General features: G+C 36.6%; 1 protein-coding gene across 13 annotated transcripts in view; it reads right to left on the bottom strand.

The window, feature by feature from the left end:
• The window catches only part of LOC109066599 (serine/threonine-protein kinase MARK2-like), a 51151-nt gene that overhangs the window by 18240 nt on the left and 20137 nt on the right, over positions 1-12774 (bottom strand). For 12 of the 13 annotated variants that reach the window (XM_042759846.1, XM_042759847.1, XM_042759851.1 and 9 more), the window contains exons 3-10: positions 9695-9748; positions 8340-8388; positions 5203-5267; positions 4918-4989; positions 4255-4311; positions 1384-1620; positions 1153-1272; positions 33-135 (exon numbers count right to left, since the gene is read on the bottom strand). In XM_042759846.1, the coding sequence (XP_042615780.1) occupies positions 33-135; positions 1153-1272; positions 1384-1620; positions 4255-4311; positions 4918-4989; positions 5203-5267; positions 8340-8388; positions 9695-9748 (757 nt within the window). The remainder of the gene's footprint in view (positions 1-32; positions 136-1152; positions 1273-1383; positions 1621-4254; positions 4312-4917; positions 4990-5202; positions 5268-8339; positions 8389-9694; positions 9749-12774) is intronic. The other variant, XM_042759840.1, reaches the window with a different exon arrangement.

The following is a 12774-nucleotide window of genomic DNA, read 5'->3' as shown; positions in this document are numbered from 1 at the left end:
TATCTAAATGATTTCAGATGTGTCACACACACCTGTTCTCCTGGGGTCTTTGTAGTCAGGTTGGGGATCAACGTAAGGCTTTAGCTCATCATCTTCATGGCCTACATTCATCCAGCGATCCTTCATGATCTGCTGCTGAGTCAACGGCAGACACACAGACAGAGAATAAGAGAGATGGAGAGGGATCAGATAACCGTATCTTTACATGCTTTTAGCCAACCACACTATGAAGTCAGCTTCAAAGGGGTCTTTAGGTAAATTAAAATGATTTAAAATAAGATTAAAAAGCATTAAAATAAGACAATTAAGAATCAAGAAATTAATTTTAATTCACCCCCTTAAGGGGCCATTCAGGAGGAATGTGTCTTTGTGTCTAAAAACACGAGTCGCAGCGTATAAGGAGCGGTTAAAAAAAATGCAGTGGAGAATACCTTTATGCATTTAAACTTTGAAATTCATTTATCTTGACCCGTTGTCTTAAAAACATGGTGTGTTAAAAACATGGTCTTATGTGTAACACACTCCAAAGATGCTTCCGCAACAGTAATGCATGTCTATCTAGCAATGGAAAAGTATCGCATTGGAATGGAAAAACGACCCCTAAGAATTCCCACAACCTGGATACATGATTAAAAGTGAGTTTGTTTGTTTTTCAAGTGAATTTATTAATAAAATCTTAAATGCCCCAGACATTTGTATACTTTTTATAAAAAAAGTGTTTTTTCTGGTTATGCCAAACTCTAAAATCTTTCATCAGGTAGAAATTGAGAAAAAAAATATTTGTAAAAAATTTTATCCAGCAAATCATAAATGACTGTAGAAGTCATGGGGCCTTTGAATACTGCTGTGGACTACAGAAGGCGTTGTAGTCAAAAATATACTGTTCTAAATAGGTATAGTATATGTAATAAAACAAAGCACCAGGAACTGCGTTCCATAGTACCATTTTTTCGTTACCAATTTTTTTTTTTTACGATTTTTCAAGCTCAACATATAGGAGTTTATATGTATGTACTTTTTTTGTTTAAAATGATTTTTCATATCTTGTGCTGAAAATTCATACTTGGTTTGACTAAGTTAATTTAAATTTAAGGCCTTTGTCCATATTCTAGTTCACAGTCAGATGTGTATACATGTTTAAATCGAGCGTACCTCCAAACTTCCCCTCTTGGTAGGATTGAGGATGAGAAACTTCTTCAGCAGGTTCTCACAGTCTGTGGACATGTAGAAAGGAATCCTATACTTCCCTCTTAACACACGCTCTCGCAACTCCTTCATAAGACAAAGAGAAACACAATGAGGATGATACAGTAGAAATGAGGAAGATGAATATAAGGACAGTGACACACAGGGACATTAGGACAGATATTCAGTGTCTCTCACCTTCAGGTTCTGTCCATCGAAAGGCAGCGAGCCACTGACCAGCGTGTAAAGTATGACCCCGAGACTCCACACATCCACCTCTGGACCATCATACTTTTTGCCCTGGAAGAGTTCAGGGGCGGCATACGGTGGGCTCCCACAAAACGTGTCCAATTTATTGCCCATCGTAAACTCATTACTGAAACCAAAGTCAGCGATCTTTATATTCATGTCAGCATCCAGTAAAAGATTCTCAGCCTGAGGGAGAAAGAGAGGATGCCATGATGGTAATAAGTTTGATACAGTGAACAAGAAATGTTAAGTATCACCCATGTCTCCCTTTTTGACCTCAGCGCTCAACTGTCTATCGCAAATGCCTGTTTCTGTTCCTTCAGGGTTTGTTGAACTTTTCCTAATGGGTTCTCTCATGCTATTGTGTGTGTGTGTTTGTGAAAGTGTTGAGACTTGCTCTCTGTGCTGCCACTCAACTTCTACACACCAACTTTAGCCGTGCAGAGAGGCCGTGTTGCCTAGCAACAGATGCGGGGTGCTAACTGGGCTTGGTTTGCGGAGTTAAATATTACTCTGCTAACAGAGCCAAACTTTTACAACATGCAAACACACAGCAACCAAGGAATGGATGAGGCTTGGGCAGCACAAATATCTGACGAAGGTGATATCATATTGTCCTTGCACTTAAAACTCCAGATTGAATTTAGCTGTGTTGTATTAAATATTTGATATCTGTGTGTCAATTAGCTTCTTATCATGATGTTAATCAATCACATTTTACCATGTTCAGTGAAAGGATTTTGTTTTCTTTCTTCTAAAAGGGCCCAATACGTTTAACTACACACTATCATGTGGACAAACGTGTCACAGTAATACAGGAAGAGTTCTTGGCTCTTCTCAATTTGGAGACGAGTGGAAAAAAAAGACGTCAAATTATGAGTAAAGACCGACTTGATCCTTTTAGATTGATTCAATAAAAAGAAATAAGTCTACACTGGTCATGCTGTACATTATTCAAAAGTTTGGAGTCAATAAGATTTTTTACACACACCTGCTAACCAAGGCCGCATTCATTTGATTCACTGGAAAATACAGTAAAGACAGTGATATTGTGGAATATTGTTACTATTTAAAATAACTGTTATCTGTTTTAATATAATTAAAAATGTAATTTATTCCTGTGATGGCAAAGCTGAATTTTCAGCAGCCATTACTCCAGTCTTCAGTGTGATTTGATTCTGTGTTCAAGATAAATTTATATATTATCAATGTTGAAATCAGTTGCGATGCTTATTATTTCTTGCTAACCATGATACATTATTTCAGGATTCTTTGATGAATAGTTCATTCAAAAGAACAGCATATCTGTTACGTTCACCAGCTGCAGTGCCCATGAGCTCCTCCAGAGGGCACTCTACCCCAGACTGTTGTAGTTCCTTCACTGGATACATTTCCCTTTATCCTTTGCCTGGACTCTTGATCACTCATTGCATTCACCTGTGTCTTGTTGGAAGCTTGGTTTTTCATTAATTTATTGCTCAGTATTGTTAGCCTGTAGCATTCCCTAGTTAATGTGTCTTTCCGTGTTTACTGGTTCCTTGTTTTCTTGCCTTGCCTTGTCTCTTGACCTTCGACTGTTTACCTCGTTTTTGATTGTTTGCTGCCTGCCCTGACCGTCGCCTGTTTTGTGGATTACTATTTTGTCTTGCCCTGGATTCTACCTGTTTGCGTGTGTGACCCTGCCTGTTTGACCACTCTTTTGAATAAAAGCCTGCACTTGGATCCACTACTGGGTTGTCACGCCTCCCAATGTTACAATATCTGAAATAGAAATCTTTTGTAACATTATAAATGTTTTTACTGACACATTTGATAAATTTAATGCATCCTTGCAGAATAAAACTATTAATTTCTTTTTAAAAAATCTTAATTTCTTATAGATAGATTGAATATCTTACTGACCCCAAATATTTCAACGGTAGTATGTTTTTGCAAGCAACCATTGAGGGCAAAATAATTTCAACCATTTTAATTTCCTTTGCTGGGGCAACCGGCTTTGAATACAACACAATCAACTTGAAAGAAATACAATATAGGTCCTGCAATCCAACCTGAACTGCCAGAAACCTCTCTAGCCACAATAGAGGTGTGGCTTAATGGTTAACACACAAACACACAGACACAGATGCATCACTATTACAGTACATTTACAAACCTTGGGTAAGTGCTTTATTATCTGTGGTGCTCATATTAAATCAATATGGCAAACACTGTCCTTTTCTATTGTAATCAATACATCTCCAGAATTGTGGTGACATTATGTAGTGTACACCTCTTTGTGTGTGTGCGCGAACAAAAAAGAGAAAAGCAGATAGAGAGAGAGAAAAAGGAAGAGGTTCAGACACACGGTTGTATACTACGGAGGTTTTCTGGGAGTTCTGAGTGGGGCACAAGAGAATTATATTAAGTTATGCATGGAGAAAGTGACGAACTACAAAGTTCAAGGATCACTATAATGATGGTTTGGACCAATAAGCAATGTCAGTTACGTGGGCAGAATATCATCATGGGAACGTTTATCCAGAGAGACACTTCCTTTCATCTTAACAAAGAGAAGATCTGGAGTCAGCAGTTCCAGAGTTCATAGTACACTCATGATAATGTGTGTTTGTGTGTGTGTGTGTGTGTGTGTGTGTGTGTGTGTGTTTGAACAGAGGACTCATTCCTTCACCTGCACTTCTGTAATGGATTTTGATGACAGACACAAAAGAACTACTAAAGACCATGTGAAAGATGAAGGTACAGCTGAATGGAGATCTTGCTGCTCAGGGCATGTTTATATGTAACATTCCCTAAGGGCCCTAATACACGCATTCTCACCTTGAGATCTCGGTGTACAATACACTTCTGATGGCAATACTGCACAGCTGAGACAATCTAGAGAGATACAGAGAGAAGGTGTGGTGAGTAATCAGGAGAGTAGGTGAAGTCATTTTGGCTACTCATGGGAGTTGTCGCTCTTTAATTGAGCTATTCTATCAGTAATTAATCCATCATACACTCACATGCACACAGCAGAGTTAATGAGCACAAGCACACGCACACACACACACACACTAGCAAAAAGGACCACTTAGCACCACCTGTCACAAACACTACAGTATATGCAAAGCTCCATTTATTTGATTAAATATACAGTAAAAACAGACATATTGTGAAATATTACAATTAAAAAAATTGGTAACACTTTACAATAAGGTTCCATTAGTATCGTATTAACTAACATGAACAAACAATGAACAATACATTACAGTATTTATTTATCTTTGTTAACGTTAATGAAAATACAGTTCATTGTTAGTTCATACAATGCTGTTTGGATCTTTCTCAAATCATCCTGGAAAATATGATCATGAGCTTATTTGCTAATTCATGTTCATTTTTCAATTTATTTTCACTAGTGGGCTCAGACTTGGACCTCATTGTACGTACATGTGAGCTTTGACACTGAAGCATGACTTACTCACATGCACTCGCACTGACCTGTCTAAATTTGGCACGCGCTTCCTTTTCTTTCATCCTCCCGTGAGCAACAAGGTAATCAAAAACCTCGCCGGAAACGGAAGAGGGGAACATTGCAACAGAGTAGAAAATGACAGAGGAAGGCAAAGGGGTAAAGGAGTGGTAAAAGAAGAGGAGAAGAACAGACAGATCAGGCAAAGGAAAAAAGAAGATGGAAAAATTACATTGTTTAAAAATGCAGTGTCCTGATTTTTAGGTCTTGACATGATTGACAGCTGGCAGTTCTAGTCTTTCAGCCCACTCACCTCCACTGGCATATTCCATTATTAAATACAGCGTCTTCTCTGTATCGATCACCTCAAATAACTTCACTGGTGGAGAGAGAGAGACATGATCACAAATCAAAACATGCAAGAGACTATTCACATCAAATTTAAATTTTAGGCACATCCCCAACAAGAATTAACAAGAATAAACCCATCTCTATGAAATCATTCACATCTTTATCTTATTGGTTAGATGCCTGAAATAAGGTCTGCATTGAAACAATCAAGCCACACTGCTACGTCCGACAAGCCACACTGCTCTCACACATCATGATCTCATACAGTGAAAAATACATTGCGGAACAAAGAGGACACTAACAACTCATTGACAGGCAAGAGAGAGCAGGTTACTTTTGGTATGAAACCAATTTTGTAATTTTTTAAGAAATTCAAACTATGTATTTATGTATGTATTCAGTGGGTACAGAAAAGAATCACCCCTGTTTTGGAACAAAGCAAACGATCCACAGGCCTAAAAACGCCCTTAATGTGTTGTGGCCTTAATGTGAAAGAGATTAACTCTTTCTCTTTACTAGTTAAAGCACGAAATAAACATGAACGAACATCAGAAGGTATCTTGTTTTAAGACATCAATACACACCATTTTTCCACTGACAATAATACTCTCCTGTCTGGTTTGTTTGACAAAATGGCAGATTGGCCATTATGTTTAGTCAGATCGCCTGTCAATCAAATTCCCATCGAAGGGTGAATTGCTTCTGAAAACTCTTTTAAAGTGGAGTAGTTCATTCATTGCCTACTTTTAGCTTTTTATTTTTACCAATATATTATATATTTGGGCTTCAAAATCCATGAAGTTTTGTTCATATGTAAAGATTATCATGATACACAAAATGTGTAAGAATCATAAATAGTTTTTGGTCACAGAGCAATAATACAAAAGCCAAAGAAAAAATTTGGTTGGGTTTTTGTCGAGGGAACCAGGGTGATGCTAACTTCCAGGTTAGCCTAAAGGCCAATTTATACTTCTGCGTCGGGTGCGCGTAGTAGGTACGGCGTAGCATACGCATTGACGTGTACCATATGCCGTACCCTTCGCCGTACCCTGACGCGCACCTCCTCAAAAATGTAACTACGCGTCGCTACGACGCGGACTGCAAGATCTGTGATTGGTCGGCTTGGTAGTATCACGTTACCTCCTACGCATTTCCGGAATGATCTTCTGCACTCTGGACCGCCCGCCATTTTTAAATTCCGAAATTCAGTGAAGAGCCAACATGGAAATGGACCAAGTGACCGAGCGATTAATTGAAGAAGTGAGGAAATGCAGCCATCTGTATGACTCCTCTTCGGGAGATTACAAAGACTGCCAGACGTCAGCGAATTCGTGGACTGTAAACACAGTGGAACCCGCTCGCGTCAACTAGCGTTTCGGCGGTGTAACTGCAGAGCAAAACAGACACGCAGAAGTATAAATGCTCACGGCGGCGTCGCCTACGTGCGTAGTCTACGACGTACACTACGGCGTACACTCGACGCAGAAGTATAAATTGGCCTTGAGAAAACACGCCATCACTGCAGCACTCTATTGAATTTTAGCTTTCAATGTACACAAACAAATCATCTGACACATCTGATTTGGAAACTGTGTGAATCTGTACTTTCAATTGACAGTCTATGTTGATTTTTTAATTGTTTGTATTCTGAAAAACTCCATCTGGTATATTTTCAGAGAATTGTGAAAATTTGCCATTCGACTGAATTAATTTGAACATATTTATAATTTTGTATTTTTCAGTTGTATCAGACTTGGCTTAAACTGTGAAGGTTTTCTATTGTGGTTAACAGAAAAAAAAAATCATATTACTGATGTAGCACATCTACACCTCTAAAGCACAGCATTATTACTTTACATTACATTATTAACACTGTATGAGTTGGAGGTATGATGGAAAGCAGTGGTGATAAATACATCTATTTCTATACGAAGCCCTTCAGGCTTTGCAATGAAAACAAAAGATTTTAGGTTGATTTGAGCTATTTTAGGCAGGATTTACTAATAAATTAAGTGATAAACAATGAAAAACGTTATCTGAACATTTACTATTGTCTGTTTAATAGATGTAAATATGTTCTATTTTTGTACAAACACAGATGTACTGTGGCAATCTGGGGTTACATACAATGCTGTTCAAAAATTTCTACATGAGGCGCTTCAGGCTTTGCAATGAATGCTACAAAACCCACTATATGTGTCTTGAGCAGCTGACAAGATTATAAAGTTTAGCGCTAAAGATTACGCTTACAAACTGCATTAGAATGAGTTTCCTGAGCTGAGCAGCAGTGACAAGAAGAAATTTTTCTCATAAAAAGTCTCATAAGCAACAATAAAAACCCAAAAGCCCTAAAAGAAAAAATGTAAACGTTCCAAATCCAAACAAACAACATCTAATAAAGAGAAATGCATTAATAAAGTAGAATTATAAAAATGAGCAGGCTTTAGGAGTCGGTTTTAAAGCTCAGAGCTATTCTATTCATCACAGCCTTTTCAATGAAAACAGGCCACTACTGTTTGACATTAATGAAATGAATAAAATACATAATCCCTACTTTGTGTGTCATCATGGAAAAGATCAAGGAGCGTTTCAGATCAATCAGCTATGATTATGTGATGTGATACCAGCACAGACACACTCGGCCATTGAACAGAGAGAGCAAAGACTCTGAATCAGGACTGAATCCACAGTGCTGCTTCCTCAGAGGGGACAGGTCTTTCCTTTCATATTTCAGATCTGCGCTTTGATATTTATGAGTGCAAGCTGAGAGCTAATGAGCTAGTGCTTCTGTCAAGCCCACCGTCACGGCACAGGCAAACACACACACACACACACACACACACACACACACACACACACACAGTTCAATATATCAGCAGTATCTGTCTTGTGTAGGTTTGAACGAGTGCATATCAGCACACATCAAACAGTCCATTTCTTTAACATCTATGACATCGAAGTTTCAGGAATGTCGATTTTAGACGATTTCGGCAGATTGCTCTCATCTTGGATCGGACAATTCCTATGATTCATGTTAGACACTGATTTGAAATACTAAAATAATTTGGCCAGTTAGATGGGTTCTTTCTAATTCACTCACCAATGTTTGGGTGATTCAGAAACTTCATGATTTTCACTTCTCGGTAGAGCTGAGAAAACACAATAAAGACAGAAGTTTGAGAAGATTGTAAGCCTTGACAATAAACTATTAACCTGATCCTTGTGATAATGCCAGATTCATTCAATTATACAGATAGTTTACAGAAAAACATTGTCCCCACTGACTTCCACAGTATGGTAAAAATACTATGGAAGTCAATGGGGACCAGCAACTGTTTGGTTACCCACATTCTTCAAAATGTCTTCTTTTGTGTTTAATGGAAGAAAGAACCTCAAACAGGTTTGGAACAACTTGAGGGTGATTAAATGATGACAAATTTCATTTTTGGATGAAGTATCCCTATAAAGGCTCAGGTCAATCTCATTTGAAGCTGGTTTGCTGGTTCAGTCTGGTCAGGCTGGTTTTATAGGGGTTTTGAGCAGTTAGTCAAAGTCAGCCAAGCTGACCAACAAACAATTTTAGGTTGGTTTGAGCAATTTTAGGCAGGATTTACTAATAAATGAAGTGATAAACAATGAAAAAACGATATCTGAACATTTACTATTGTCTGTTTAATAGATGTAAATATGTTCTATTTTTCTATTTTACATCTTAACACAGATGTACTGTAGCAATCTGGGATTACATACAATGCTGTTCAAAAATTTGAAATAAGTTTTTTAATTTATTTTTTTAATAATAGGGCCCCCTATGTATATCAAGACTGCATTTGTTTAGTCAAAAACAGTAATATTGTCTTTTTATTTTAATAAATTTACCCCTTCTGTTACATGATCCCTAAGAAATCGTTCTAAGATGGTCATTTAGTATTCAAGAAATCTTTTATCTTATTATTAGTATTATAATTTAAAAAATGGTTGTGCTGCCTAATGAAGTGTGGAGAGTGATTTTTCCAGGAGTCTTTGATTAACAAGTTTTGAAGAACAGCACTCATTTGAAATATAAATCTTTTGTGTGTCTTTTGTCTGTCATTTGTGATCAATTTAATGCATCCTTTCTGAATTAAAGTATTTTTCAAAAAACAATTGAATCCAAAAGATCTTTCTGACCCCCCCTAAAAAATCCTATTTGTGAATGGTAGTTTATTAACATTTCACCAGCAGCAAGAACAATGCATTAAACTCATTTCTTTAATACCCTCCAGGATTCTGCAGTAGTTACAGCAAAGAGTTTATGGAACATGACCAGTGTACATATGTGTGCGTGGGGGTAAAGCAGAACCCGTTCATTCCCACGTCAGAGGAAATCCTTCATCTTCTCTTCCTGTAATTAGCCCCTCTGTGCCCTCTCTCCAGAATGATATACAGATAAAAAGAGGAGATCTGCAGACTCACTTTTTGAAGACTAGAAGAGTTGAGTTGTGTCTTGTCTATGATTTTCACTGCTACCTGAGACAAAAGAAATACACACATATTAAACAGCTCTCTCAAAAATAAATGACCTTTTTCAAAAAGATTTTTGAAATTCTAGAGTAACACTAGAAAGATGACTAGAGCTATATTTGCGTACACCAGAATCATGCCCCAGGGGTTGCTTTTATTAAACCTATCCTATTTCCACTTTTGCTTTTTGTTATACAAAGATCACATTAAAATTGGCTTAAACACATTTCACAATGCCTTCCCTTATTTGTTGAAATAACCAAAAACCTTTTAAATATTTTTTTTTTTTGAAAATTATTTCTATATATCCCGGTTCCACAGTTGCATCGTTTTCACCCAAAATATTTGTTTGTTTGTTTGTTTTTTTCATTATTTAGCAAGGAGGAAATGGTATCAGTGAAGAACTAGCTTGGGAATGTTGAAACATGTAAAAAAAAAAAAAAAAACATTAAGAGAAAATCATGATATTATTATTTTCACATCCAATCCAAACCACAACCATAGGTGATTTGAAATTAGATTCAGCATATCTGGGGCCAGTGCACAAACACTTTGGCGTCGTTTACACTGCCAGTTGGGTGTGACCAAGTTTAGTTTTTTTGCTATTATTTTTAATTGTTTTGTTTTGTTCTATGACAGTGTAAACAGGAAAAAAGCGCATGCATTCAGATATTTCAAGATCGGTTTTGGGCCTCATTCATATGTGGAAATAAATCGGATCTAAATCAGATATGTGCGAATGCGACTGTGATGTAAACAGGCAGATCGGATTTTCTAAGGCACTGCGTTCTGTATGTCATTAAAACTGCAAAAATTTGGTACTTCTCCACGGTTTAACGATGTCATATGTGACCCGCAAAAATGAGTGTAAATTCGCACAGGCTTTTTTCAGCTATAGGCAAAAAAAAATAAATAAAAAATTCTTATCTTTATTTGTACATTTTCTCCGCTCGTGCTGACTGTCATCTGAATGCGTGCATATAACGGCGCTTTTGATGCCGTGCGATCCCGATAAATACACACATATACAGAATTACAGTATTTCAGAATTCACGCAGACATAATCTGCTCTGTCTTAAGTGAACTCTTAGGGAACTGTTTGGGGAAAACATCTGATGTGTAACATTATATTAGATCCATGCATTACAGTATAAGACGTCTGTATCATTATAATAATGTTAATCTAACAATAAAAGAAAAGAGGGAATCACTCGCTGCACTTCATTGAACTGCTTTTGTAGTTTTAAAAATCAATTTATTTGTAATGAACACTTAAGTTATTTTTACATTTGATTGTTTTTCGTACATGAATGCTTTAGTTTAGATATAAAATGATAAAGGTAATGCATTATTTGTTTCTTTCTAAGCCATTTGTTCTACTGTTTTTTTTCATCTGTTCTTATTTATAATAGCAAAGATAAAATTAAAAAAAAGCTGTATTGTGATTATTAATATAGTAATTAATAATAAGAAAAGACAGAGGACTTCACTATCGCCTTCTAATGAGTGTGACTCAGTCATTTTTTATCCGATTCCAACAAATCATAAATCATTTTGAAGGTCTTTTAGTGGAGAATTAAATTTTTCCCCCATTTTTTTTTAAATTGCTCATTGTGACTCGTTTTGTCAGCACAAGTCACATTATTCTCACGAGGAAGCACATGTGGAGGCGGTAAATGACAACAACACATGCGCAATGTTTCAGATGGTATGGCAAGTGTAAACACATGAATCGGTTATGGGTCACAATTGAAAGAATGTGTAAACGGACAGCCAAAAAAATAGGCAACAAATCAGAATTGGGCATGAAGACCTGCAGTGTAAACAAGGCCTTTGTCTTAAGAACTAGTCTGACTAACTTACTGACCAGTGTTGGGTGTAATGCGTTATTAAGCAATTACTGTAATTAAATTACTTATCCACTGAAAAAGTAAAGTAAGGGATTACTGCTCATTTTTAGGTAATTTAATTACAGTTACTTATAAAGTACTTGCGTTACATACAGTAAATATTTTCAACAGTTCTAAAATCAATATTGAATTTGAAATCTAAATTTACCGTCTAAAGATAAAATTGAATGCAGCGTCTTTAACTCTCTGCTTCACTTTCAGTTTTTCCTGATTCACAGAGAAACCTTAAATACTCCGATACAGATAAGACTAAAATCAATCGAATCTAAAAAGGGCCTACTTTTGTTTGTGTACACTGACAATAACAACAAAACATTTTGCTTTTGCAAAATAAACAAAACAAACAGGGTGCAATTCAAATCGAAAACGAATATTCTCTGATTATGTAATCCATATTAAACTAAAGCGAGGCACAGTCTTTCCTGTATCTGAGCTCATTATATGCAGTCACCTGCACACAAACACCCTCATCTAGATACAAAAAAAAGATAAAAAAATAAAATAAAAAAAAATCAAGATTTGTCTAATTTTCATCGTTTCTGAAAGAAGTCCTGCTATGAGGAATTTAACTTAGAAGAACAGCACAATCTGACACGGCTTTATTCAGCAGAGAAGATCATTTATGTTAATTTATTCAATCTACATTTTTTAACATGTTATTTTTACAAAAACCTGTACGGACTTTACTAGTTTAGGGCTAGGGCTTTTCCTGAACATCTTGCCAAACTGAAATGTATTGTTTAACGTTTCTGTAGCTTTTTTTGTTATTCAGATATGTTGTTATCCAGAGTATTTCAATTTGTTAACCAAAGGTGGTTACATTTTTTTATAAAAATGTTTAAAGGGGTCCTATTATGCTCTTTTACAAAGTCTTGATTTTGTTTTGGGGGTGTACTAGAACAGGCTCTTGTAAAACACATTATTTTTCACATATTTTACATTATTTTACACCTCTCTCCCCAGTCTTGCATGAATGGCTGGAATAGTTCCTGTATTAAATGAAGGCCCGCCCTCTGAATTATGAAATATGCTATGATTGGTTAGCTGGGCCAGTCTGTGTTGTGATTGGAAGCACTCAGCGCCTGGTCGGGAAATGTCATGTCCCTTACCATAGCCGCCTGC

This window comes from Cyprinus carpio, chromosome A7, assembly GCF_018340385.1.
Source record: "Cyprinus carpio isolate SPL01 chromosome A7, ASM1834038v1, whole genome shotgun sequence".
NCBI classification, from domain to species: Eukaryota; Metazoa; Chordata; class Actinopteri; order Cypriniformes; family Cyprinidae; genus Cyprinus; species Cyprinus carpio.
The sequence above is the reverse complement of the archived record's forward strand: the minus strand, read 5'-3'. Positions and strand labels throughout refer to the sequence as shown.